This window comes from Triticum dicoccoides, chromosome 7A, assembly GCF_002162155.2.
Source record: "Triticum dicoccoides isolate Atlit2015 ecotype Zavitan chromosome 7A, WEW_v2.0, whole genome shotgun sequence".
In the NCBI taxonomy this organism is placed as follows: domain Eukaryota; kingdom Viridiplantae; phylum Streptophyta; class Magnoliopsida; order Poales; family Poaceae; genus Triticum; species Triticum dicoccoides.
This window is the reverse complement of record NC_041392.1, coordinates 496,343,863-496,368,883: the sequence shown is the minus strand read 5'-3', so window position 1 is coordinate 496,368,883 and position 25,021 is coordinate 496,343,863. Positions and strand designations below refer to the sequence as shown.

General features: G+C 44.6%; 3 protein-coding genes across 4 annotated transcripts; 1 reads left to right on the top strand and 2 right to left on the bottom strand.

Moving 5' to 3' along the window:
* Positions 1-3,316: 3,316 nt before the first annotated feature.
* Positions 3,317-4,784, top strand: LOC119333650. Its single transcript, XM_037606481.1, has one exon. The coding sequence runs from the start codon at positions 3,411-3,413 to the stop codon at positions 4,647-4,649; it is 1,239 nt and encodes a 412-aa protein (XP_037462378.1). The 5' UTR covers positions 3,317-3,410; the 3' UTR covers positions 4,650-4,784.
* A 126-nt stretch (positions 4,785-4,910) lies between these two features.
* LOC119333651 (probable WRKY transcription factor 70) lies at positions 4,911-6,453 on the bottom strand. The gene is made up of 3 exons (XM_037606482.1): positions 6,034-6,453; positions 5,793-5,897; positions 4,911-5,622 (listed from the first exon to the last, which is right to left on the bottom strand). Exons 1-3 carry the CDS (start codon positions 6,330-6,332, stop codon positions 5,079-5,081), a joined length of 948 nt encoding a protein of 315 aa, XP_037462379.1. The 5' UTR covers positions 6,333-6,453; the 3' UTR covers positions 4,911-5,078.
* Positions 6,454-7,145: 692 nt separating this feature from the next.
* Positions 7,146-23,970, bottom strand: LOC119330203 (protein MICRORCHIDIA 2-like). Of its 2 annotated transcripts, none has more exons than XM_037603321.1 (20): positions 23,749-23,970; positions 23,574-23,663; positions 22,057-22,091; positions 21,846-21,924; positions 21,649-21,738; positions 20,528-20,603; positions 20,343-20,421; positions 20,129-20,257; positions 19,192-19,290; positions 17,256-17,360; positions 17,030-17,179; positions 16,165-16,257; positions 14,682-14,733; positions 14,491-14,602; positions 13,610-13,848; positions 12,923-12,987; positions 12,486-12,571; positions 11,502-11,544; positions 11,315-11,421; positions 7,146-7,420 (listed from the first exon to the last, which is right to left on the bottom strand). In XM_037603321.1, exons 1-19 carry the CDS (start codon positions 23,870-23,872, stop codon positions 11,317-11,319), a joined length of 1,851 nt encoding a protein of 616 aa, XP_037459218.1. In that variant the 5' UTR covers positions 23,873-23,970; the 3' UTR covers positions 7,146-7,420; positions 11,315-11,316. The 2 variants fall into 2 exon arrangements, with proteins under 2 accessions (XP_037459218.1, XP_037459219.1); XM_037603322.1 differs by lacking the exon at positions 7,146-7,420 and adding an exon at positions 10,905-11,090.
* Between the last annotated feature and the right edge of the window lie 1,051 nt (positions 23,971-25,021).

The window sequence follows — 25,021 nt, the reverse complement described above, 5'->3', positions numbered from 1 at the left end:
CCAGTGTCGGGGGTCGATCCGCGGATGAAGGCGACGTGAGGACGGCGTCGGGGGCCCGAGCTGCAGGCGAAGACGGCGTGACGGGCTGAGCCGCGGGCGAAGACGGCGTGACAGGCCGAGCCGGCGAAGAGGGCCGAGCCGCTGGAGACTCGGCGGTCGCTGGCGTAGCGGACCGAGCAGTGGAGATGCTCGGCGCGACGGGCTCTTCGGGTGACCATGCATGGGCACGCGGATCGATGTCATGCAACATAGGGCGATCGACGTGCCCATCAGAAGGCGGCGATGATGATGGTGAATCCTCCAACAGCTCCAAACGAGCCCCACGTCCGGTTCCTGCACCATGGTTAGGTAACAGCAAAGGAGAGTATGCAACATCATCAAATTGGTCAGAAGCAACAGAGGATGAATGCAGAGATGGTAGTTCGACAGTGGACACAGGAAGTTTGGCAAAGGGAAAAACATGCTCATCAAACACGACGTCCCGAGATATATAGACACGATTAGTGGGAACATGAAGACATTTGTAACCTTTATGAAGAGAGCTATAGCCAAGAAAAACACACTTCTTAGAACGAAACTCAAGCTTGCGCTTATTATATGGACGAAGATGCGGCCAGCAAGCACACCCAAATACCTTGAAAAAGGTATAATCGGGTTGTTCATTAAGGAGAACCTCAATGGGAGTCTTCATGTTTAAAACACAAGTGGGAGTACGGTTGATGAGAAAGCATGCCGTGGTGAAAGCATCACTCCAAAACCGAAACGGAAGAGATGCATGGGCCAAAAGAGTAAGACCAGTTTCAACAATATGACGATGCTTACGTTCGACTGAACCATTCTGCTGATGCGTATGTGGACATGCTAAACGATGAGCTATCCCAAGCGACTGAAAGAAGGAGTTGAGGTTGCGATACTCGCCCCCCAGTCCGACTGGACATGAACAATTTTATGCTTGAGAAGACGTTCAACATGTTTTTGAAACTGAACAAAAATATCAAACACATCATATTTGCGTTTAATAAGGTAAAGCCAGGTAAAGCGACTATAAGCATCAACGAAACTGATATAGTAATTATGACCACTGACAGAAGTCTGAGCAGGACCCCATACATCTGAAAACACAAGTTCTAAAGGATGTTTCACCTCACGACTGGACTCCGAAAAAGGAAGTTGATGACTCTTCCCCTGCTGACAAGCATCACACACTGCTACATCTTTATTACTAGACAAACTAGGAAGCTCATGACGACGCAAAATATGACGGACAATAGGTGTGGCCGGGTGACCAAGACGAGCATGCCACTGTGACGGAGAGACCCGAACTCCACTGAAAACACGAGCGACGCCAGGATGCTCCAGACGGTAGAGGCCCTGGCACAACTGCCCACTAAGAAGAATGTCCCTCGTGCCCCGATCCTTAATAAAAAGATCAAAAGGGTGAAATTCACAAAGCACATTATTATCACGTGTGAGTTTAGGAACTGAAAGAAGATTACGGGTCACAGATGGAACTCGAAGAACATTGCGAAGCTGAAGACTCCTATTGGCATGTCTAGTGAGAAGAGATGCTTGACCAATATGAGAGATGTGCATACCTGCTCCATTGGTAGTGTGGATCTTGTCGGGGCCATGATAGGGTTCACGAGTGTGAAGCTTCCCCATCTCGCTGGTCAGATGCTCTGTCGCCCCAGAGTCCATGTACCAGTGTGGATCGATGGAGTAGGACTGAGTGTGTCCCTGTTGCTTCTGCGGCGCGGGACGATCAGCCATGGCGACCTGACGGGCATTGTTGCGTGTATCTTTGCCGTCATTGCCAAGACCAAGGAAGCTTCGCTGGAAGCGCTTATGACACTTGGAGGCCCAGTGCCCATTGCGGCCACAAAGCTGGCACACACGTGGACCGCCAGCCCCTGGTAAGGTCGCAGTAGGTGGGGGGGCCGAGGCAGGCGACGGTGGAAGCCCCAAGGGAGACCGGGGTGATGAAGAAGAGCGGCCACCCTTGGTGGCGGCGTTGGCCGAGAGGGAGCCAGTGCCCCTCGAGCGGCGTGTCTCGACCCGTTGCTCAGTGAGAAGGAGCCGAGAGAAAACCTCGTGTGCCAGCATGGGTGTCGAGTTTCCCCGCTCGTTGATGATCTCGACTAAGGCATCATACTCCTCATCAAGACCATTGAAAACGAGTTGAACTCGGAGTCGGTGAGGGGCTGTCCAATGGAGGCCAATGTGTCGGCGAGGCCCTTGACCTTGTTGTAGAACTCAGTGGCAGTAGAGTCAAGCTTCTGACACTCTCCAAGCTAACGACGGAGAGCAGAGACACGAGCCTGGGACTGCGCTGCAAAGGTTCGCTCAAGGATGGTCCAGGCCTCATGAGACGTCTTCGCGAAGACAACAAGTCCGGCAACTGCCGGCGAGAGCGACCCCTGGATGGAGGAGAGGTTCGCCTGGTCCTGCCCCGTCCAGACGCGATGGGCCGGATTGTAGACCGGACCGTGCACGCTGTCTACCAGTGCGGGTGGGCAGGGAAGCGATCCGTCGACGTAGCCTAGCAGGTAGTGACTCCCCAAGAGCGGGAGAACCTGCGCACGCCAGAAGATGTAGTTGTCGGCAGAGAGCTTGATGGTGATGAGATGACCGAAGTGAAACGGCGGCGGCGAAGACGATCCCATCGAGGGGGCTGCCTGGGGTGCAAACACCATGGAGGCAACCGGAGGCACCGAAGCCGATGCGGGAGGAGGCGGGACCGCAGCCAGGGCGGACGCCGCAAAGCTCGCGGCCGGGTCGGACGCCGCAAGGCCCGCGGCCGGGGCGGACGCCGCCAACCCCGCCAGCGGGGCGGTGTGATCCGCTTGCGGCAGGAGCGGCGGGACGACGCCCGCGGAGTCCGCAGCGGATGGCGGCGCCGCGGTGTGGACCACGAGGTCGCGCCCAAGCGAGGGCGCCGGCGGCGTGGAGTAGACGGAGCCGATGCTCCTGGTCCCGATCGGAGCCGGAACGACGACGGCATCGAGCGGGAGGTTGAGCAGAGCCGCAAGAGAGGCCGGGAGGAACCCCGCAGCAGTGGAACCGGTGGTGGCAGCGCTCGACATGGCGGCGATGAAGGCGGCGGCGGCTGCGGCGGCGGTGCGGGTATTAGGGTTTGGAAGCGGAAGCGATCGTAACCTAGCGTGATACCATGTAAGACAATAAATTTTGGGGGAACCAGCACAACCCTCTAAGGATGGCTTATCTCATTATATATAATGGATGTGTTACAATATGTACAATATACGTACATAAGTACAGAAGCTATACATAGTCTAACAGGCCAGGCACGCCCGAACAAGAAGGAGAACCTGGAGTCCCTCCGCCGGCTCCTCCTCAGAGTCCACACCATCGTCGAGGAGGCCGAGGGGCGATACATCACCAACTCACGGATGCTGCTGCAGCTCAAGACGCTCACGGAAGCCATGTACCAGGGGTACGACGCCCTGGACACCCATGGCCCCCTGGAGCAGATCGGAGCACAACCGGAGGTGAGCGGCTCCTCACACTCCATGGATTTCAGAAGATTCAGTAGCACACCTGCCAGCCAAGAGGTGCAGACCGCGCTGAGAGCTCTGGAGACCGCCTCTGCGGAGATGGCCGAGTTCATCGCGCTCCTAGCAGGCTGCGAGGGCATGCTCCGCAGCCCGTACAGCTGCTACCTTCACATCGACAACTTCATGTTCGGGCGCCGGGTCGAGAGGCAGCGGGTCATCAACGTCTTGATGCAGGACGGCCAGCCGCCGCCCGGGGCTCCGACCGTGCTGCCCATCATCGGCGGCCGCAGGGTGGGCAAGAAGACGCTGGTGTGGAGCGTCTGCTCCGACGACCGGATCCGCTCTCGCTTCCCTTCCATCGTCCACGTCGACGGATGCGAGATTCAGAGCATCGACCGTGGCAGGTTTACCACTACTCCGGTGAGGACTTTGATCGTCGTCGAGTTCCGGTCGGACGTGGATGGCAGCGAATGGCGCGGGTTCCACTCGCTGCTCCGAGCTCTCACCGGCGCAGGGAGCAAGGTGGTGATCATAAGCCGGCTCGAGAGGCTAGCAAGGTTTGGAACCGTGAACCTCGTCCGGATCAACAGCTTCTCACGAGAGGAATACGGCTACCTTTTCAAGGTCCTCGCGTTCGGGAGCTCCGACCCGGCGGACCACCCGCGGCTGGCCCTGATAGGGAAGGAGCTGGCGGCGATGATGGAGGGGTCGCTCGTGCATCTGAACGTCTACTCAAGCATGCTGAGGAACAACCTGAATGTCCAGTTCTGGAGCCGCGTTCTGAAGCTGTACAGAACGGTCATGGAGGCGAACCTGTCCGTCTTCGGTGAGCATCCGAGAGCTCTTCTTGACAAAGGCAGCACCGTGGACATCACCAGGTTTTCGCCGTCGGCGGCGGCGGCTGCCCCGCTTCGGTTCATGTTGCTGATCGGTGGAAGGGGCTCTTCCGGACCAGGACCAGGTGAGTTCCCCAGGATGACATTTGGAGATATAATATCAGGCTCTGTTGTTCTGCCCATGAAGTTTGAGCTGGTGTGGGAGTCACGGTTGCCCCCGTACACCGTTATTTCTGGCACCTGTGTCGCAGAGAAGCCTCAACACTCGGCTTCACCGAGGAAGAAACGCCGTACATGATGTATGTTTCTGACGGCCATTAATGTGTCAGGACATCTGCCTCGTGATGTGAAAATCAGGGGGAGGTTAGTTAGAAAGAAAGAATCCTAGTTAGGATGTAATTGCGTGTAAATTTTTATATGTTTAGCATTATTGTTCTTCGAATAGAAGGAAATTCAGAAACATGAAGCTAAAATTTACATAAAGTCGTGGAGTGGAGTGCAAAATAAACTAAAAATTCTGTTCACTTCTCAGTCACTCGGGATAGACAAAAGCCTCGGCTCAACTAAAACAATACCCAACTTTCAGCTTCTAATTGTCATGAGACGAAAATAAACTGTACAAACTAAACTACGACTCGCAGTGGTTGCCGCTCAAGATGATCGACGATCCGCACAGCCATTATTTCCATTTACACGCGACAAATCGGTCGATCCACAGCTCGACGGATCAATGATCGAGGACGTAGGACACTAGGTCCCCGAGGGACGTGTAGTCATCAAGGTACTCTCCAAAGTTAACGGCGCCACCGTATTGCCGGGTGGACGTCACGTCTCCCTGGTCGGGCCAAGCAGGAGCCGTCGCCGTCGCCGCCGCGGCGGTGCTGTGCTGGGCAGAGTTCCCGGGGGTGCGGCTGCTCAGCACCTCCTCCTGGTCGCCGCTCTCAGGCTTCATGCCCTGCAGGCCGGACCCCGTCGCGGCGTCTTCGTCGACCAGCTTGGCGTTCAAGGTCATCGTCGTCGTGGTCGTGCTGGGAGCGGCGGCGGTGGAGCTGCCGGGCGCGAAGCTGATGAGGTGGCAGCCGGCGTGCAGGCCTTCGGCGGCGCCGGTGAGGTGGAGCATGTGCGACGCCACGGCGGCGGCGGCGGGGTCCCGGCAGGTGTGCACGCCGATGTAGGTGACCCTGAACATGCCCTCGTCGTCGTCGCAGCGCTGGACCTGCCGCTGCGCCGCGCACAGCTGGTCGTACTTGTGCGTGCACCGGAAGTAAGCCCTGCGGAAGAAACACGTTCACGCCCGGCGCTTGTCAGTTGACGGAGACCCGTCGACGTCGAGGGATTGATTGCAGGCATGGTTGGTAGGAGCACTGTTTGTCGTTCCACCTGGTGGTTTTTAGCGGTTTATTACTAGTAGTGATGATCATTGGCGGGCAGAGAAACGTACCTCGAGTGCTTGGAGTTGTGTATCTCCTTCTGCCCGTACTTGCGCCACGCCTGCCCGTCGTCCAAGCTCTTCACACTCTTCGTGACGACGGACGACTGCTGGGTCCTGCAACGCCAAATTACGAAAAGAAGTTTATTATAATCACATGACTGGACAAACATCCAGTTAATTAACGAGGGAGATTATGTCAAGAATAACATAACAAACATATCAAAGAATCGTGAGCCCGAGCTTTCCTCACCTTCTCCGACAGGCCTTGCGGTTTCCTCCGGCGGCGGCGGACTTCCTCTTCCGGCCGCCGCTCGCACCATCGGTGACCTCGCTATGCACGTCCGAGGACCTCTCACTACCGCTGGTAGCAGCCGTGGCAGCGGCCGCAGCCTTGGCGGCGTGCATGGCCCGGGAGAAGGCGTGGAGGATCTGGTCCATGATGAGGCCGGCCTTGGGGGAGTCCCGGAGGAGGCCCTGCAGCTGCGTCGCGAACTCCCGCCCCTTGATCAGGCCATCCATCACCTGCGCCAACGGGGTCTCCATCTCCATGGACACGTACGGCGTTCCAAGCACGAGCACGTGGTACACCGGAACACTCTCCCGCTCTAGCACGACGCCGCCAGAGTAGCCAGCCAGTGATATGGGGCAGCGAGGCGAGGGCAGGGGGGAGCTCGAGGAAGGAAGGTTCGTGCTATATACTATCATGGCTGGTTGGCGACTACTTGTGCGCGCCGGTATCGTGTGATGCCGCTCTGCGCAGGTAGGTGAGGTGTAGGGGTGCTCGTGCGGGCCGTTACACTGATCGGTGGGTACCGCAGAGACGGGAGCACTTGAGCATCGTGCGCCGGGTTCAGCCGTCCGAAGCGTGCGTGACTGGCAAAATTGGACAATCGGTTCCTTGGTGTGGAGGGGTTGTCAAGGGGGAAGTATCCCGGAAGGAGCGACGCGTGACTAATTGCATGTCGTCAGTGCGTGACGAGGGCCGCGTGATGCGGGTGGGGGAGTGCGTGCCGCGTCATTGCTGGAATTTTTGTAGTAGCTACATTTCGCCGCTGCCCGTCAGGTTTGGGATGGCCTTTGGGATAACATACATCGCTTACTGGCCTAAGATTCGATTTGGACTTCCCGTTCCAGGCCGTCGTGCTGTGCAGTGGAGACGTGTTACAGCACGTGTTGGGTGTATTGCGATGTATGTTGACCTCCTTGCTAGCAACCATTGCTGGAATTCATCCAGTATCAAGGATATTTCATTAACCTGCTGCTTGTTGCAGTTATGGAACATTCGAGCGCCGAGTGTTCCATGTTGAGTGCTGACATGGTGATTTTTTCAGGTATAAACAAGCCACATGTAAACATCAAATATAGCCAAAGGAAATTACTGATAATATGACTACCAAGTAGTATTCGATTATTCAATTGTCTTTGATCCCGAGCACGAAACAGCAGTTGCAACCAGACATCGTGACATATACACATCTGATAACCATATGCTGTTGGTACGCACAGTTAGTTTCCTTCCTAATGTTCCTAAGCGTGGACCCAGTTTGGTACTAGCAAGAATATGAACAACGTCAGCACTTGACACCGTGGTTTCTTCATTAGCCTTGGTCGCTGCTCTGCATCCTTAATGAAATAACCTGGAAAAAAAAAACAATTTTGTCTTAACCAATGCCTCTCTGACCAAACATTCTACTTCTGCTATGGATTCCAAGGATAAATCAAGGATGCTTTGAACTTGCACAAAATTCAATCAACTATTTGAGTCACAGACCTTAAGCATATGTGATCATTTGAAACAATTAAAATGGTCACAACGTCTGGCACTACCGGCAAATATATGCCTAAGGTATTAGACACAGAAATTCTGGCTCCTCAATATTATCGATAAGCATTTTAATATGCTTATTGTGTCATTGTCGAAGACAATGGACAAGTAATTGCATTTACAGAACCTCAAGAAATCACTGGGTTCATTCGCACTAGAATTTGAATCAAGGGAAATTAAGAGAGGCAAGATGGGTTACTATTTGGGGTATGTTCCGTTTGTGGATTTGTGCCCATTTTTTAGGTCATGTACAATTTTTTTGATAATAGCCCCACAAAAAATGTGCACATGCCGTTTGCCTACTTCAAATGCAACTTCACCAAAATTTTGGTAGGGTTGGCTTGGGCATGAATCAAACGCACCCTTGGTCATCTAAATACATGGGCATGTTCGATTCAAGGAATGCACTGGTCCTAGATAAGTTGGTAAGTTACTCCCCACCATCATTTAGCATTATACTCCGCCCCAAAATAAGTGACTCAACTTTGTACTAATTTTATACTAAAGTTAGTATAAAGTTAAGTCACTTATTTTGGGACGGAGGGAGTATTACAATTAGTGCTGCACCAGCTCATTTCGTCCCTCAAACCAAAGAAGATGGTGATTTCATTTCAAAGACCCATAAGAGTGATCAGCAATGATGGAGATTCGGTTAAGCTGCTGACAGCACAAAAATCTTCATCATTCGGTACCCTAAATAATCGTTAGTATTCACTTAGACCTAGAATTCCCTTCACATTCTTAAGTTGTCGGAGTTAAAGATTAATAGGGATGTAAGTGGACGCATCCGCGGCACCCGCGGCCGTCTGGGAAAAATAAGCTAATCAATGTTGCTTTAAAAATCAAGCTAATACAAAAAAAAAAGGAAAGCAGGCGTTCACGGATGTCGCGGATGCGTCCACTTACATCTCTAAAAATCATTGCAAGTCAAGGTACTAACCTTTTTAATATAAATACAGTGAACCTAGCAATTTGCAACCCGAAATCTAAATGAAAGGATCCAAGCTAAGCAGAAATTTTTTGGCAAGTATGGAACTTCCATATTTGTTAGTGCAAGGGTGCAAACAACACTAGTGGACACCACATCCAAGTCAACACCAAGACAATCTTTTTTTTTTCCAAAAGCACTACAACTACATGTCATCCTGTAAATTTCAGGTTCAAACATATTCAGTGTTCAAAGAAACTACAAAGAGCATAGATCAATGTTTAATAGTAAGCATGACTAGGTTCCTTCAGTACGGTTAGGTTGTTTGGTTAGCGATTTGTGTTTCAAATTTCTACAGATCAAGTAGCCAATCTATACCTGCTAATTCTTGGTCCGTAGCGACATTTTGCAAAAAAAAGTCCCTAACCTTTATAGAAATCAACCCGCACTCCCGTCACCGGCCTGGCCTCAGTCGGTCACCCGCAGCCTGGCTTTGTGGCCCAATCCGCAGTCCCGTCGCTGGCCTGCCTCAATTCGGGACGAAGCCGGCCCACCTATAGTGGCCCATCAGTCAGTCACCCGCAGCCTGGCTTTGTCGCCCAATCCGCAGTCCCGTCGCTGGCCTGCCTCAATTCGGGACGAATCCGGCCCACCTATAGTGGCCAGTCTGGCTACAGTTTGGGAGAGGAGGCAAAAATATATGCTCGTGTCAGGAGTTGAACTCGTGACCTCCCGTTCACTACCTAAGCCAGTAGCCAACTGAGTTAGCACGCCTTGCACAAGTAGATTCGGAATATGCTTGTGTTGGGAGTTGAACCTCCCGTTCACTACCTAAGTCAGTAGCCAACTGAGCTAGCACGCCTTGCGCTGATATAAGTGAATTGGTTAATCTATTAAAGTACCACCTCAATCCCTAAAACTAATCCCACCGATTCAAATATGTTTTGCAAGTTGCATGGAATATCGGGAGGCCACCTTGGGAATCAATGATAAGAGAATGAGAAGCACTCTTACTCGAAAGATCTTGGAGAATCAAGTCATCAGTCCTTCTTCCGATGGAGCACGCGAACAGGAAGGAAAATAAAGCAGTGGAGGAGAACGGGTACGAGGCCGTTGACAATGCCGACGGACGGCAGAGGAGATCGCCTCGGGAACGGTCTGGGGTGACGCCTTGGAGGAGATCGACGGAGTGTTGGAGGTTCATCAGAAGACTTCCAAGGGAGTGAGGCGGGAAGATGCTTGGAACAGTGGCGGCGACACGAACCAAAAGCCGTCGGCGTTCTCCATGAAACTAAGGCTGCTACACGAGCTCATATTCTGAGGAGCGAAAGGGCGTGCCGATGCGCTTCACAGGAGGAATTCATCGCATATGGCGCACAGATCACAGGACTGCATGAGTAGTTTCTTCTTGAGACAACGCCATGCAGTTACAACTGTTCAGGGGATGGGCTATGCACGGCTGGGTAAAGCTGGGGTTAGGCCCAACAAGGTAAGCCTATAATTCTTTCATTTTCCTTTGTATACCCTTTCATTTTCTTCTTTTTAATTCAAACAACTTCCAAAGATCATGCATTTACTCAGCGTAAGCAACAACTCCCAACATGCAAGATTACACTAGCACCCCATATGGCGAGCCCGTTGTTTGCCCATAAATCACTATGTCACGCTTAGGTGAAATGACGCGCCTTCCATCAACGATATGGATTTTACTTTTTTCAAAAATTTGACGGGGTACCACTTAGTCATCAATTTGAGCAAAATGTTAGCTAGCTCACCTTTTTTTTTCACTACCGACATTCTTTAAATTCCATGTCTTTCTTCCTAATCTGATTAACATGAACAGAGCAAGGTAGCAGGCCTACTAAGTCCATGTTCTTGTATCGCAGATGGAGGAGACCATATTCTTGGATTCATCATCAGTCATGGTTGGCATTGGTGCCTTGCCAACCATGTTTTTTCTTATCTGTTGCCAACCATGCTTCGTTTGGTGTATGGTTAGCCACAACGTTTTGGACGCTAAACCAAAGCACCTCTTTCTAGATGGTTAAGTAATGACAATTCAGAACATGATCAACCATGATCTAGAGGGCCCAAAACCAGATCAAGCTTTGCCAAATTGGAACTGAAAGAAATGATTCCAAAAAAAAAATGCAACGAAAGAGGAACTCAGATCTGAGCTATGTTTTGGGGTCATAAAATAAAACCAAACGGGTATGCAACTCATGTTCTCGAATGTACTCCCTCCGTTCCGAATTACTTGTCGCGGGTATGGATGTATCTAGATGTATTTTAGTTTTAGATACATCCATTTCTACGACGAGTAATTTGGAACGGAGGGAGTACTCTGTAGCAAACTGGATAACTATTTTCTGCTCAATGAATTACCATAACTCCTGTCCGTTTAGGTTTTGCAGAAAAAGAAAGAATCAGATACTTATAAAAGCAATTCTAACCCTACATGTAGGGAGTAGCGCCGGGTTGGAAACTACAACGCAGAACTGGACTCTCAAGGCTCAACCAAGACGGATCACGACAGGTGATTAAAGTATTAACTCTGTTCCAAAATAGACGAGCTTTAGAAAGTCTGCAGTAAAACTTATATTTATCATTGAAAACTAACTGAAAAATGGTCAAAGTTGCAAATTGAAGGTTGAGCAAAGTCAAAGATCAATTTTTTGCATGGTGTTTTACTATATTTATATTTCTGAAATTAACAAAGGTATAGACAAATTGGAAAGAACTTACAGAGAAGAATATGTCAGAAGTAGCCAAACTAACCTTCACATGTACGGGAGCTGCTGCTGGCTCTTCCGCACCTGCAGCTCAGTAGAAAGCTGAGAGCATTTCCTTTTTGTTTCCTCTAGTTCATGCTCCAACTCCAAAATCTACAAAAGAACAATTCTGATTTGATCTAGCAACATAATACGCTAGCTATTAGCTGATTACTTTGAATGGTATGACATACCGTCTGCTTCAATTGTGTATCTCGTTGTTTAAGCTCCTCGCGCCTGAAAGGAGTACTTCCAGGTTCAGTATGCAACAATGGTAAGAGTGATCTCAAACAACACAAACAATCACCAAGTCCTATCGATACAATTACATGCCAAGGTGTCATGCATAAACTATTCATTTAAGGGCTATAGTAGCTTGGCTCGTGGCACTCAAAAAGAATGTCACCACATTTCAAGGTAGCACTAATTACCTCACACATAGCAAACAACTAAAGTGTAGCAACAACCAGCCAATTTAGTAGCTTCAAAATAAAATATTCTGCAGTTGAAGTTTGTAATTTCCCTAGACATGCAATTCATGTAATATTGTTAACATTAATTTTGTAATGTATGCTAACATACAGAATACTCTCAGCAATCAGCGTATCTCTATCTGATACTGATTCATTACCGATATGTCCCTGATACCTCTCAGGCTCTAGCAGTGCCGGCTGATTTCCACTATCCCCCACTATCCTACAGATTTTTATCTAATGACAGGCTGCTGATTTCCTCTTCCCTTTCTCTTAAATTAACATTTTTATGCTTGCTAACTTGCTGCTACAGTTTGGCTGTTGGTTCTTGGCTTTTGTTGGAATAATGAATAAGTTATAAGAGAATGGACTGCACCGACTAAATACATGCTAAATGGCTTGATACTTAATTGATAACATTATTTATTATTATTTTCAAAAATAGTCAAGCATATCAATATTGGTACTTCTGAAAATGATGTATAAACTAAAGAACTGATGGTGCAATTAGATTTATGCAAAATAGAGAAAAAAGACATAACAAACAAACAGCAACATTATGTTGACAACAAAACAGGAATTTTGAACACATTTAATTACAAAATCTATTCAGGAGATTATATAATATATATATATATACACACACACATACACAAAAATATTCTCCCATGTACATAAATTCATCAACCATCATCAAGAAATTACCTTGTGAACAGAGAAATGTTTTCATCACTCAGCTTCTCAAGGAAATTAGGATCAAGTTCACCATCAGAGGCAATATTGACTAGATCCTAAATGCCACAAATGATAATAAAAAGAATAGTGATCAGATATGTGCATGTGAAAAGAGTAATCAAGCATAGTATAACATAGGAATTTAACATTATATTAGCCATCATGCTAAACCGTGAAGAGTAAACACTCTCATCTAGTGCCAAAACATAGCCAATGGCTGTGCACATTATATAAGCCTTTTTGCATTACAGCAGAAAATGATATCAAGGGAGCAGTGACTCGGGAACTTGTGAAGAGAGTGGGGACACAGATGGCATGTTATTGTCAACAAGAGCTACATTGGGGTCCAAGAATGGAAACAAGTAGAACTAGAACATGACCGAATTGAAAGACTAAAAGGTGCAAACCTCTTCCAAGCCTGCTGAATTCGTACCGTTTTCTTGTGCTTGGCCAGAAAATTGCAAACCAGAACCTGGATAAAATAAAATAGAACAAGCATGAATAAAGTATACAATAACAACATTTATAAGGTGAGTGGATTCTCAAACACGCAAAAAAAAGTTAGGGTGCTCTGGTCGTCATATGTTAAGAAAGTAAGTGAAAACAGTATCTGCGTACCACCAAATACTTCACAAGATCATCAGAACCTTGCTCTAAATAAAATAACTTGTCTATATTTCTACCACAGGATTTACCTTCTTCATGTACAAATAATTCTAAACAAATGTTCTAAAACAATTTGAACAAGCTTATTTTGGTCAGAAAAAATAAGTGACATGCTCTTGTCCGTCCTTTTGACAACCAGCCCGGCAGCTTTTGCCCTGACAGGGTAACAGGGCATCACAAGATTTTTATTCAGTATTGTACACCACTAATTAGTTGCACAAAGACCTTTGAGTTCAAGAAAAGCTAAACAGAGAATCACATTTCAAGTAAGAATTATTTCTCACTTCAAACTTCGTGAAACTGCATGAATCCAAGTAGGACCGGAAGAGAGTGTACCTTTTGGCAGCTTAGCACACAGCATGGACTCACATTTTTGTATAACGATTGAGGGCAAAAAAAGGAAGCATTGTATAGAGCTTGTCTTATACCTGCACCATTAGTTCTCAGTCCAAAGACTGCTGCATCATCATATGTTTCCGGTAGCAAATTTGATGAATGCGCTCCAATCCTCTGAGCAGTCGATGATGAATGCACTCCAATCCTCTGAGCAGTCGATGATTTCTGCTGAAACTCATGTCCAGGACCACCTGAACCTTTGGCAGCCTTATACTGTGTTTTTAATTGTGGATTCATTGGCTGGTAACCTATCAAATGACAGTTGTTTTTCCTGCAAAAACACCATTATTGCAGGAAACTACATTATACAAAGCAGAATGGGGACAAACGTCAGCATGCAAAATACCCATGGTATGTGGTATTACCACACAAGACACAGTATATGTGGTGTGGTAACACCAAATACAGTTCACTTCCCAATCCCAGGTATTGACCCAACAGTAAACAGTTTAATAAAACAAAACAAAAAAGCACTAAAAAAAAGAGAGATCAGCAACATGTTTCTTCTTTAGGCCTCCTTTGGTTTGTAGGAATTCTATAGGAATGCTATAGGATAGGATTTGCAAAGGAAAAAAAATCCTTTGAAGCCCTTTGGTTTGTAGGAATGGATTCCTATTCCTATGTAGGATATGAATCAATCCTTCACATTTTGGAGGAAAAAAACATTAGCTTAGACTCAATGGAGAATTCTCATCCTATGCATCAAATGACATCTCTTTCTCTATAGGAATTGAGATGCATGTCATCTCACTTCCTATGATTTTCCTATTCCTATAACATTCCTATCCTATGAAAAAAAGGAGGCCTTAATATGAAGCTTGTTCAAGTATTTAAAATGTGGTTCTAATCTCCTTAATAAGGATGAGAGAATATAGGCATCTTTATTTCAGATTGAGCATCCCAAGACACGTACCAGTACTCAATGATAATTTGTCTAAGTTTTGTTTCCAAACGAATGAATAGTGGAGTCCTCTCGAAATCCTGTTTGTCATGTGCCGGTTCAATAAAATTTGCCTCAAGTACACCTAAACCATGATGAGTGTCAACCCAGAGAAAAATAATTAAAGTAACACTTCTAAAAAGTATTTAACATATAAAACTCACCTACAACACTCCTCCCTCTGCTCGATCCTTCCTGAAGAACCTTCCAGAAGGGCTGCAAAGGATTATTTTTTAATAAAGAAAATAAGTTTTGGCCAACTTGTTATGCCGATGTTTTTTTGTACACAAAAAATGTTCCAGACCATGTATTGCAACAACTGAATTGCTAAAATTGTACATTTTCGATAGTAAGCTCCAGCTCGGAAAGTTAGTACAAAGTTGAGTCACTTATTTTGGGACGGACGGAGTATTATATAAGCTCCAGCTCGGAACCTTAATATGGTATTAAAAACATATGCTGAACAGTGATACACATTTTGACATCTCAACTATCATGTTCAACAAAAAAAAAACAAGAAGGAAGTGAAATATTTGTAACTTTTCCGCCATTACAGGATGAGGCGCTGCCTTAGGGTTTAGGGTCCCCCCCCCCACCCCCCACCCCTGAGGAGGCCAGCGCTGTGTTCGCCGCCTGGTGTAAGGCGGTGATCGGATCACCCCGTCCAGGCTGAGGCATGGGACTTGCTGCTTCATCCAGCTCACCGCTTGGTGGATCTGGAAGCAAAGGAGTGCATTTATCTTTCACAGCGCTACCTTTGCCTTCAAGTGACCTCCTCGAGACGATCAAATCAGAGGCAAAGTATCGGGTTACAGCAGGTGCAAGTAAATTGCAGCTGCTTTTATTAGCTATAGGGCCTTCTTTGGTTTTCCGGCTGTGGGGGCTTAGACTTATACATAACATTTTCTCAGATCTATGATACAACGAGTCACGATGCTTATCCTTTTCTCAAAGAAAAATGGATTAGCACTTACAAATCCATTATGAATTAAATTGAATTTGGTTAGTCACATTACTGTGGCAACTAGACACATGCCGGAAAATATTAATAACATTTTTGCTTTTTGCTACTATCAGATACAAATACAATAAGTCAATAACGCTATGGAATTATCAATGTTCACTAGGAAGATAAGAGGGAAATCACTGGTTGTAGAATCCAATATTAGCATCTATCTGCATTACATTCTAAGTCCCGAAAATGACTTAGCATCAACTTAAATACTCACTACCATTGTCTGCAATGAACAAAATAAATTTCTTAGAATTCTGTTCCTCTATACCAGTAAGTAGACACCAATGGGGACCACATGCACATGCATGCTTTCTAAAAATGATCACTCTCACACACAAAAGCAAGTATTAGTAGTGATCACAGAAGAATCCTTTCACCATTCTAGTATTCCACGAATTCACTACTTAAATCTTGAGGAGAATGCGCAACAAAGGCACTTTGTTGCAAAGTACTACCTCTGTTCACTAATGTAAGACAGTCAGTCTGGCACACCGATCCATTGGAGAACAATAAGTTCTCACTATAGACTGCAGGACGAAAAACACTGCCTACATGTTGAGATTCAAGCAGCATAACACATAATAGGGAAAAAACAAACAAACAAACATCCCAGAACTGGATAGAGTGGTTACCATTATTAGTCGATTTTTATGGTAGACATTCATCCCAAAAATGCCCAAAACTGGCGCCTCCTTGGCAAATCCGACATCTACCTTCACTGAGACCTACAGTTTCAGTCAAAATGCAGTTTTAAACAAAAGTGACTGTTTCTGTAACTACAATGTGCTCGAACAGACAAAATAATGGAATTGGAGAGGAAAGCCAACATAGGCATGATAACAATTAGCAAAGTATCAATGGCATTAAATGCAGACTATTCTGAAATAGAGTAGCACATGGAAGAAATGACTACTATAAACGATAACCAAGGTGAGGCCAAATGACTATTACTCCCTCCGTAAACTAATATAAGAGCATTTAGATCACTACTTTAGTAATCCAAACGCTCTTATATTAGTTTACAGAGGGAGTACAATTTATACATGATAACCTCAAGTGTGCAACCTGAGCCCTGCTAAAAAAAATCGCGTGCTTATGTAAGATTTGAAAAAAAAAACATGTAAAATGGTTGAGTATCATTAGCAGCTGCAAAGTTTCGAGCAGAATTTTAAATTTTTTGGCCTATGTGAAAAAAAATAGAGCATATAAACCTTTTGGCAGGCTTGTCATTTTAGTGTTTAATTAAAATCAAATATTTTTTCACCAAATGATGCAAATACATAGACCATTCTAATATCTATGTGCAAGTTTTTCTTGGAACTTTATTGTTGAGTACAAATCAACTCAGCTTTTTTAGAGAATATTGCAAATACATAGTCATTCTTTGCATACTGGCATGCAAGTTTCTTTCGGAAGATATTTTCAAACTTTAAACCCCACACTTTAAATTTGTCAAAATGATGAGAGCACATGTGCCTGTTATACACATTTACTTACCACTTGAGAATCAAGCGTGACTTGAGGCTTGTAAGTAAACATTTTCTTGAACTTCAGATCATGAGCAATGTTTATATGTTCAACCACTTTTCCTCTTAATATAATTTGGAAGTTTGCATACTTCTTAAGATAAAGGATGGAAGTATACGCCTGTAAATTGACAAACAAAAATTACTAGTCATATGCAGATAGGGAAAAGAATAGAATGTACAGAAATAAAACCTACTCGCAAAGAGAATCTGAGTCTGTGGGATATATGTTGCTCAATAATTTCTTTTTGGATCCTTGTCGTCCCCGCAGTAGCTTTAGCTTGATCTCTAAGTAATATGTCCTGAAATTGAGCAACAAGGTATAAGCATTTCAATTAGTACAAGAATGGTAGAGTGGTATGAAGGCATGTCACCATGCTCTGCCACAACTCAAGTTTTAAATAACAATATTTTATTGTCTCATGATCTAATATGTACCTGTCTAAATGTGAAATGCAGCCATATTTTTCAAGTAAAGAACAACAATAATTCTTGCTCAATTGTTGATTTCCCATAAAATTGTGAACACATGCACAAGTAGCCTAACTCTGCTATAAGAATACAACAACAGTACATGTGCTTCTGTACGCACAGATAGTTTCCTAGAATGAACATCAGTTCCGCAGAGAGCATGCGACTCATGGAAAATTATTCCCTATTCCCTTGACATTGCACAGATCAGCAAGGTGGTTTCCACAGGCATGAAACAGAAATCATTCTTCATTTGCATTATGCACCATTTCCGTTTGTTTTTCGAAAGCAGGATTAACTGGATGAAGCGACCATTGCTTTTGTCAGCCATACGGTGCCTATCAACCATGCTGAATGGCAATGCACACGAGGGTGGGCTCAGAGGTTTGCCATATTTGCTGCTCATCATGATCTCAATGGATCAGTGCCCCTTTGTGGACATGTCAGCGGCACGGCAGGCAACGGCAAACAGAGAGAAACGTTGGTAGCACGGCCTTGTTTGGTTTGGTAGATGTGGGTAGTGTGGTCCCGCTGGACATGTCTCCATCCCAGCAGGCAGCAGCGAACAAAAGGAATACTTCAGAGACACAGAACTTGTTTGGTTTAGGAGAAATCGGCAGCATGGCCTCATTTTTTGATTTTTAGGAAAATCAAAGAAACAGCCGTTATTCCAATTTTTTTAACTTCCGTTAAATTTATTAAACAGTAATCATGTCTGTTACAAGAGAGGGGATCAAGAAGTCAGGAGGATGATCACGCCATTCCATAGAAAGTTTCCCCCTATGCGCTGCGGCATTGCTTTCCCGGGCACAATGCACAATCGTCGCCTTGCCGAAAGAAGTCATCAACTTCCGACAATCATCAGTAATCACAGCTCCCGAAGCACGGTATTCTGATGGATCCAGCATGGCCTGTACAATTTCCATCGAGTCACATTCAACGGCCAGCAAATGAATCACCATCTCATCAGCAAGACGCAGTCCTTCGAGAAGGGCACATGCCTCCATGGAAACTACGTCCAAGCTCCAAAGCAAGCTCTTTATAAGAACAGGATGCCCCAGCAAATATTCCATTGCAGTCCCACAGCAGAGCTCCAGTAGCTCCCGCCCCAGTATCCGAATGGAAACTAGCATCAACGTTTAACTTTATTACTCCCTGAGCGGGCCGGGTCCACTTCATAACTTTCTGTGGGGCCTTCCCCTTTGCTGCGCTCCTTCCCCTTTGCCGCTAGCGCATTTGCGTAGTTATTCCGATTTATTAGAAGATCAACGAAGACGTAGGAGAGCAAGGAACAGCATAGGTTTTGGGGCCCGCTTGTAGATGCTAATTGTTATGGGACGGGTGGGATGGAGAAGGGAGCAGCATACATCACCTCCACCGATGTCAACACCAATTCAGACTTCTAAAATGGTAGAGAAATGCACATGGGAGGGCAACAGTCTACTATACATGAGAAAGTAGTTCTGCTCTATTCTCCCCTAGTTTGTGATGCTAACAGAGTAACAGGATAAAGGTGGCGTAGTTAATTATCTAAAATCACAGGATTCCCGTCAGCAACAATGGTTGCTTCATAAAACAAGTTTGAATGCTTGTTTAAATGTTCTCTACAAGAATGCGAAGGTAATGTGTTGTACTTGAAACATAAACTGCAGGAATATTTACCTCATCATCATCATCGAAGTCAAGTTCTAAAAGGCCATCATCATTCATCCATAGATCATATATCACCACCTTAGTTCCATGGCTCTCAATATCCTTGAACTGAACAGACAAGGAAATTATCAATATATGCACATTTAAAGAGTCGGTTGCCTAGGTATACATCACTGTGCAGTTGTTATGGTCAGGGTATAGATTCAGAAAATGTGATAATCGACTAAACTAGCCATTAAAGAACCCCAACTAAAGTCAAGCATATGTGCTATATAGCATCAAAAAACCATTCACGATGCCATTTTGGAATAAAGAAATTAAGGCTAGAATTGCAAAACTAGAAGTATTCCATTTGTTGTTAGTTTGCTCTATAGACAATATTTTGAGTTCGATGTTGCCTAAACAAGAGCAGACTGCTGAAGGAAAATGTGTATGGATCAGCTCCAGCATGCCAATCTGGATTATGACAACAGCGCAAGTCTATGAATATCAATACATCTTTGGTTCACTTACCCACCCTTGCCTAACATGGATTTGTTTTGAGGGAGAGCTTGGAGGCTTCTAAAACATATATACGACGCACTAAGATGCTCAATTGCTGCTTTGCATCTAAAAACTTCAAAAAAAAAAAAGAACTCTATTTCTTCTACATATTTTCAGTTTTCTTGAATATATATGCTAAATGGTGGAAGTTCCATCAAAATAAAAATAGATAACTACAAATATTTTATCATAGTTTGTTGAAAAAATTTGATCGATTTTATATGTGAGCTGAACAAGAGACACAACATATCTGTACCTTTAATATCATATCATGCCTTTGCACCTAAAATATTTGGCTAACTCATTCATGAAAAATCAAATATACTGATAGTGAAAACTCACTACTTGATCTCAAAATACGACTGGGGAATGGACTAAAAATACTGTCTGGGACGAATGCCACCTGCTGTAGCAGTTCTTCCATTGAAGAAAAGGGGGACCAATCAAGTATTATCTTCAAGCTACTGTCCCAATCACCTTGTGAACCATACACCAAAGGTACAATGTGGTCATCTTGGATTTGAAAATCGAGCTGTAACAGTGATAGAAAATGTCAGCTCCTAAGAGAAAGCCGCAAGAACGATACACTACTAAAGTACTAGTCCAACATGACATACCACAGGGACAACTATGTCATCCTTCATTGTTCTCCTCAAGAAAGTGTATGAGAGCAAGCCAACACTCAAGGTAACATTACTGCAGGAGAAAGAAATTGTGTTAATCACTGATAAATACACAGAATCCAACAAATGCCATAAAAATTAGAAACAAATCAATAATGACTGGAATGAAGATTATCTACCTCCCACGGATTGCACGAGTAAAAACAATTGCATCAGCACCAAGTCTCATTGTGCTCGTCTTAAAGCCATTTCCATCTGTATATTGACAAAGGTAGGAACTTAATAATTGATAGACATAACAAATGTTTTAGAAAGGAAAATGAAGCATTAAGTAGCTAGATAATAGGTGAAAATAAAGTTTCTTAAATATTTAGTTGAACTAAAACTCTAAACATATACTTTAGGCTTGGATTTGCAGAAACATCTCATACCGAGTGCGAATTGGTAATTAAACTATTGAAGTAAAGGTCATTCTAATTTTTGTGAGGTGAGCCAAGAACTACAGTGGAATATAGGTCTAAAAAATATTGCTACCAATGAGGGATCAGTCTATGATTTAATTTGGTGAACCATATACCTATTTCATACCAAGTGTGAATCGGTAATTAAACTATTAAAGCAATAAAGCCTTTAATCCCAAACAAGTTGGGGTAGGCTAGAGGTGAAACATATAAGATCTCGCGACCAACGCATAGTTCTGGCACATGGATAGCAAGCTTACACGCACCCCTGTCCATGGCTAGTTCTTCAGTGATACTCCAGTCCTTCAGATCTCTTCAATTAAACTATTGAAGTAAAGGTCATTCTAATTTTTGTGAGGTGAGCCAAGAACTACAGCGGAATATAAGTCCAAAAAATCGTGTTATCAATGAGGGATCATTCCATTATTTAATTTGGTGAACCATATACCTAACTATAGACATCCGGGTTTCTAGCTACCCTTTTAGGCTTGAATGAAAAATAATCAGTGAATACATACATGCTTACACACTATACCATCATCATATAAACTAACAGAAAAATGAAGAGCATTTAACCGGTAAGAACTTTATTCAAGCCTCTCATAACTTCCATCAAATGGTGTGTTATTCTACTATTCAACAGTACAACACAATATCATAAATGTACGAGGTGTTGAAAGGGATTAAAGTACACTAAGATGGTATGCAGTATGCTGAATGTAACAACATTATTATTACTTTCCATTCCAGTTTCCTCAATTACTAGGCTATGCATCTTCAAAGCCAAAATTAATTAGCAGAGTAATAAAATATTCCAACTCAAACAGAACGATGCATACACTGGCCAATGGTTGTCTTTGATTTCTTGGTTGAGAATCCTAAACTCATACATTGCCGTACACCTTCAGGATCCATTCCTCCTCCATCGTCTGTGACAGTGGCTCCAAGTTAGCAGAACTTGGTGAAGAAAATTGTATTGATCAACCTATTCCACTAATCATATTGCAGTTTCATGTTTTGCATTGTATCTGGGTACCTTGGAAAACCAGCATTGGCCTACTGTCTTTTAAATTGATGCTTTTATCCACTTTTACAAATGTGGCTCCGTTGCAAATCTGAGAAACCATATCAGAAGATAATTATTTCTATTCATAAAATTCGCCCAGTAACAAGCTAGGCTATGGCAATTCTAAGGGACCAGCAGTGTTGGAGATAAATGTATGGATCTTCTAACAGATATTGCAAACCTCGTCAACTGCGTTGTCAAGAAGTTCAGCTATAGCTGCAATAGAAAAGGACAAGAGAGTAAATGTTAGGAAAAATCGACCAGGGCAGCACAAGTAACATGTATGATAAAGAAACAGATGTTAGAAATTACCACACAATCTAATTGCTCTGCTTATTATAATTAAAAGAACATTCCAACAACACATCTAATTTGCATCTTGTCACCAAACTACATTCTTCCTTGAACTGTAAGTAGCATGCGTTCTTTAGTATTAGTAAAAGCAATAAATTCAGATGGACAAGCGCAAACATTCTAAACAGAAAGATGCATACTAAAGAATACATTCTTCCATCAAAGCCAAGTGGTCTCAGCCACCATCAACTCTGCCACAGCAGTCGTTCACTAGAACAGCTGCTTCATGGAATTCGATGCCATCAGAGAGGACCCAAGGACCACACATTAGGGCAAAAGAGCATTGCAATCAGAGTGATCATGCCCGTGTCACATCAGAGTAAACCTGAGGCTGCAATGAGCTGGAGTAAAGAATATGCATCGACTGATGGTCTCACAAACGTACCATAGAACACGAAACAGTGGAGATGGGTGGGAGTAGAAATGAATCAATTTAGAATGTGCTCTGGGTGAGGAATGTCAGATCGAAGCATGTGGAGCTGAGTGGGATCCCAACAACAGTATCCCTTATGCTCAGCACTGTAGCCTAGAGAACACACAGTTGACTGAGCAATCAGCTTACCGCCCTCGCGCTGAACGAGTAAGCACCAAAATATGATTGTTACGCATGGCAATCCTGTGGTTTTATTGTTACGCATGGGAATCCTGTGGTTTTAGATAACTGGAGACACCATCTTTATCCAGCTAGAATCACAAACCCACAGGGATTATAACAGAACTACAATTATCCCACCTTGCATTGCCGTAGTTCAGGTTATACAAATTTATTTTATATATTCCCGAGATGATAAAGACATACCATATGCAGCCTCCGATCTAAAGAGCAAAACAGGTACTGATATCACATCAGCCGGTGCCACCGGTCTAGATAATATTAAGTTACTATGTATCCACTCGAGAGTTGAGATGATAGAGAAAAACTACATGTAAGTGCAATTCTAAGGAGCGAAGCTACTACACGTCACTGGTACAAACAGCAAGCCAGCAAACCGATAAACATCATGCGAAACTATGAATGTACACCATCGATTTTGGAACAGTTGAATAAAATCCCCTTCCACTGAGAATCACTTGATCCAACAAAATTAACATTAACATCATTTGCTGCACAACCCCACCAAAGTAGTAGAGGATCACAATTCCGATTACCTGATGTCCCCCTTTGTCGAACAAGCCTAGCTTCTCTTAATTTCCTTTATTAAATGCTAGCCCCCTTAGTTTGGGACAGCAATTTCACCCTTATTATAATGTGTAAAACCCCAATAACCCCCGCCACCTACTCGACCACCACAAAAGCAAAACAAACAATGGAACGGAAAGGACAAGAGGCGGAGGGGCACCAACCTCCGAACGCCCACTTGTGGGAGGTCGCGTTGGTGTGGAGGAACTTGGGGTGCACCCGCGCGCGGTCGAAGTCCCCTGTCTCCAGCATGTCTGCGAGAATGGCCAGCAGCATCAGCAGCGTGATCCACGTCGAAGTCGCGGAACGAAAGCATGACCAGAGGGGGAGAAGACGGACCGTGGAACCCGCGGGCGGCGGCGGAGGGGGCCTCGAACGCGCCGGCCTTCCAGAAGCTGCGGCAATCGAGGGATCGAGGGCCGCTGGCCATGCCGCCTGAACCGCCGGCCATCGCCGCTGGCATTGGAAGGTTAGGGTTTAGGTCGGTTCGCCGGGGAGGTTTCGCCGACGAGTCCGCCGCCCAGCAGTTGCTATGGGACGCAATGCCCTAATAAACGACTCTTTTTCTCTCTCTCTTCGAACAGCGTAAATAAAAGGCTGCGAGCCTGCTAATAGGCGTCGGTTGGGCGCCAGCCGTCCGATTAATTTCCTCCAAACGTTAGATGGAATGTACTCTCTCAATTACTTTATATAAGGTGTATTTGTTTTTTGATAAAATTTCATAGTGCATTTATTCCAATTCCTCATAATTTATTTCTCACCCCTTCAGAAAAAAAAGGAATGTATCTCTCTCGATTTTCTGTATCTCTTATAATAATAATAATAATAATAATAAGGAAACTATCTCTCCTGGTTGTATGTATATCTTCCTTTCCTTGCCTAATTGATTAAATTTCTGCAGACCAACAAATTATCCAAAGGTAATTTCATTCCAAATATTTTGAAATTATAATTGGTTTGATGCCAAAAATTGGCATGCCAAATTTTGGCAACAACTAAATATTGGCTAGAGATTGGTTGCTTGTCAATTTTCATTGCCAATCTCACAAGAAGTTGCCAAATGTTGGCAACTTTTGATTTTGCTAGATGTTGGCTTGCCAAATATTGGCAATACCAAATGTTGGTAGCAAACCAATTATGCTTTATGTGCCCTGGTCATCGTGTCAGAAAAAATACACCTTATATAAAGAAACGGAAGGAGTATTTGTAAGGGTTTTCTTTTAAAAAGAGTTGAGTGGATGCTAGAAATTCTATGGGAAATAGCACACAAAAATTTGTAGATTTTTTTATAAGATTCAGTCCTATGAATCAAACAACCAACATAAGAAAAAAACGCAAAGATTATAATCCTTCAAATTCATATGAAAATCCTTTGAGTCAAAGGTACCTTTAGTTTCAAAGAAGAATAAGAAAAATCGGCCCACTCTCGCTCTATTTTTTACTAGCTACTAAGGCCCTTCACTATGTAGGGCAAAAGCGGAGCCAAATTCATTTTTGCTTCATTTGACACTGGTGCCTTTCATTGCCCAGCTGGTGCCATAGGAAAAAATTAGAGAACCGGAGCACCTAGTTGCTCCCATGCCCACTTCCTTCATGCAATAAAGTAGTACTC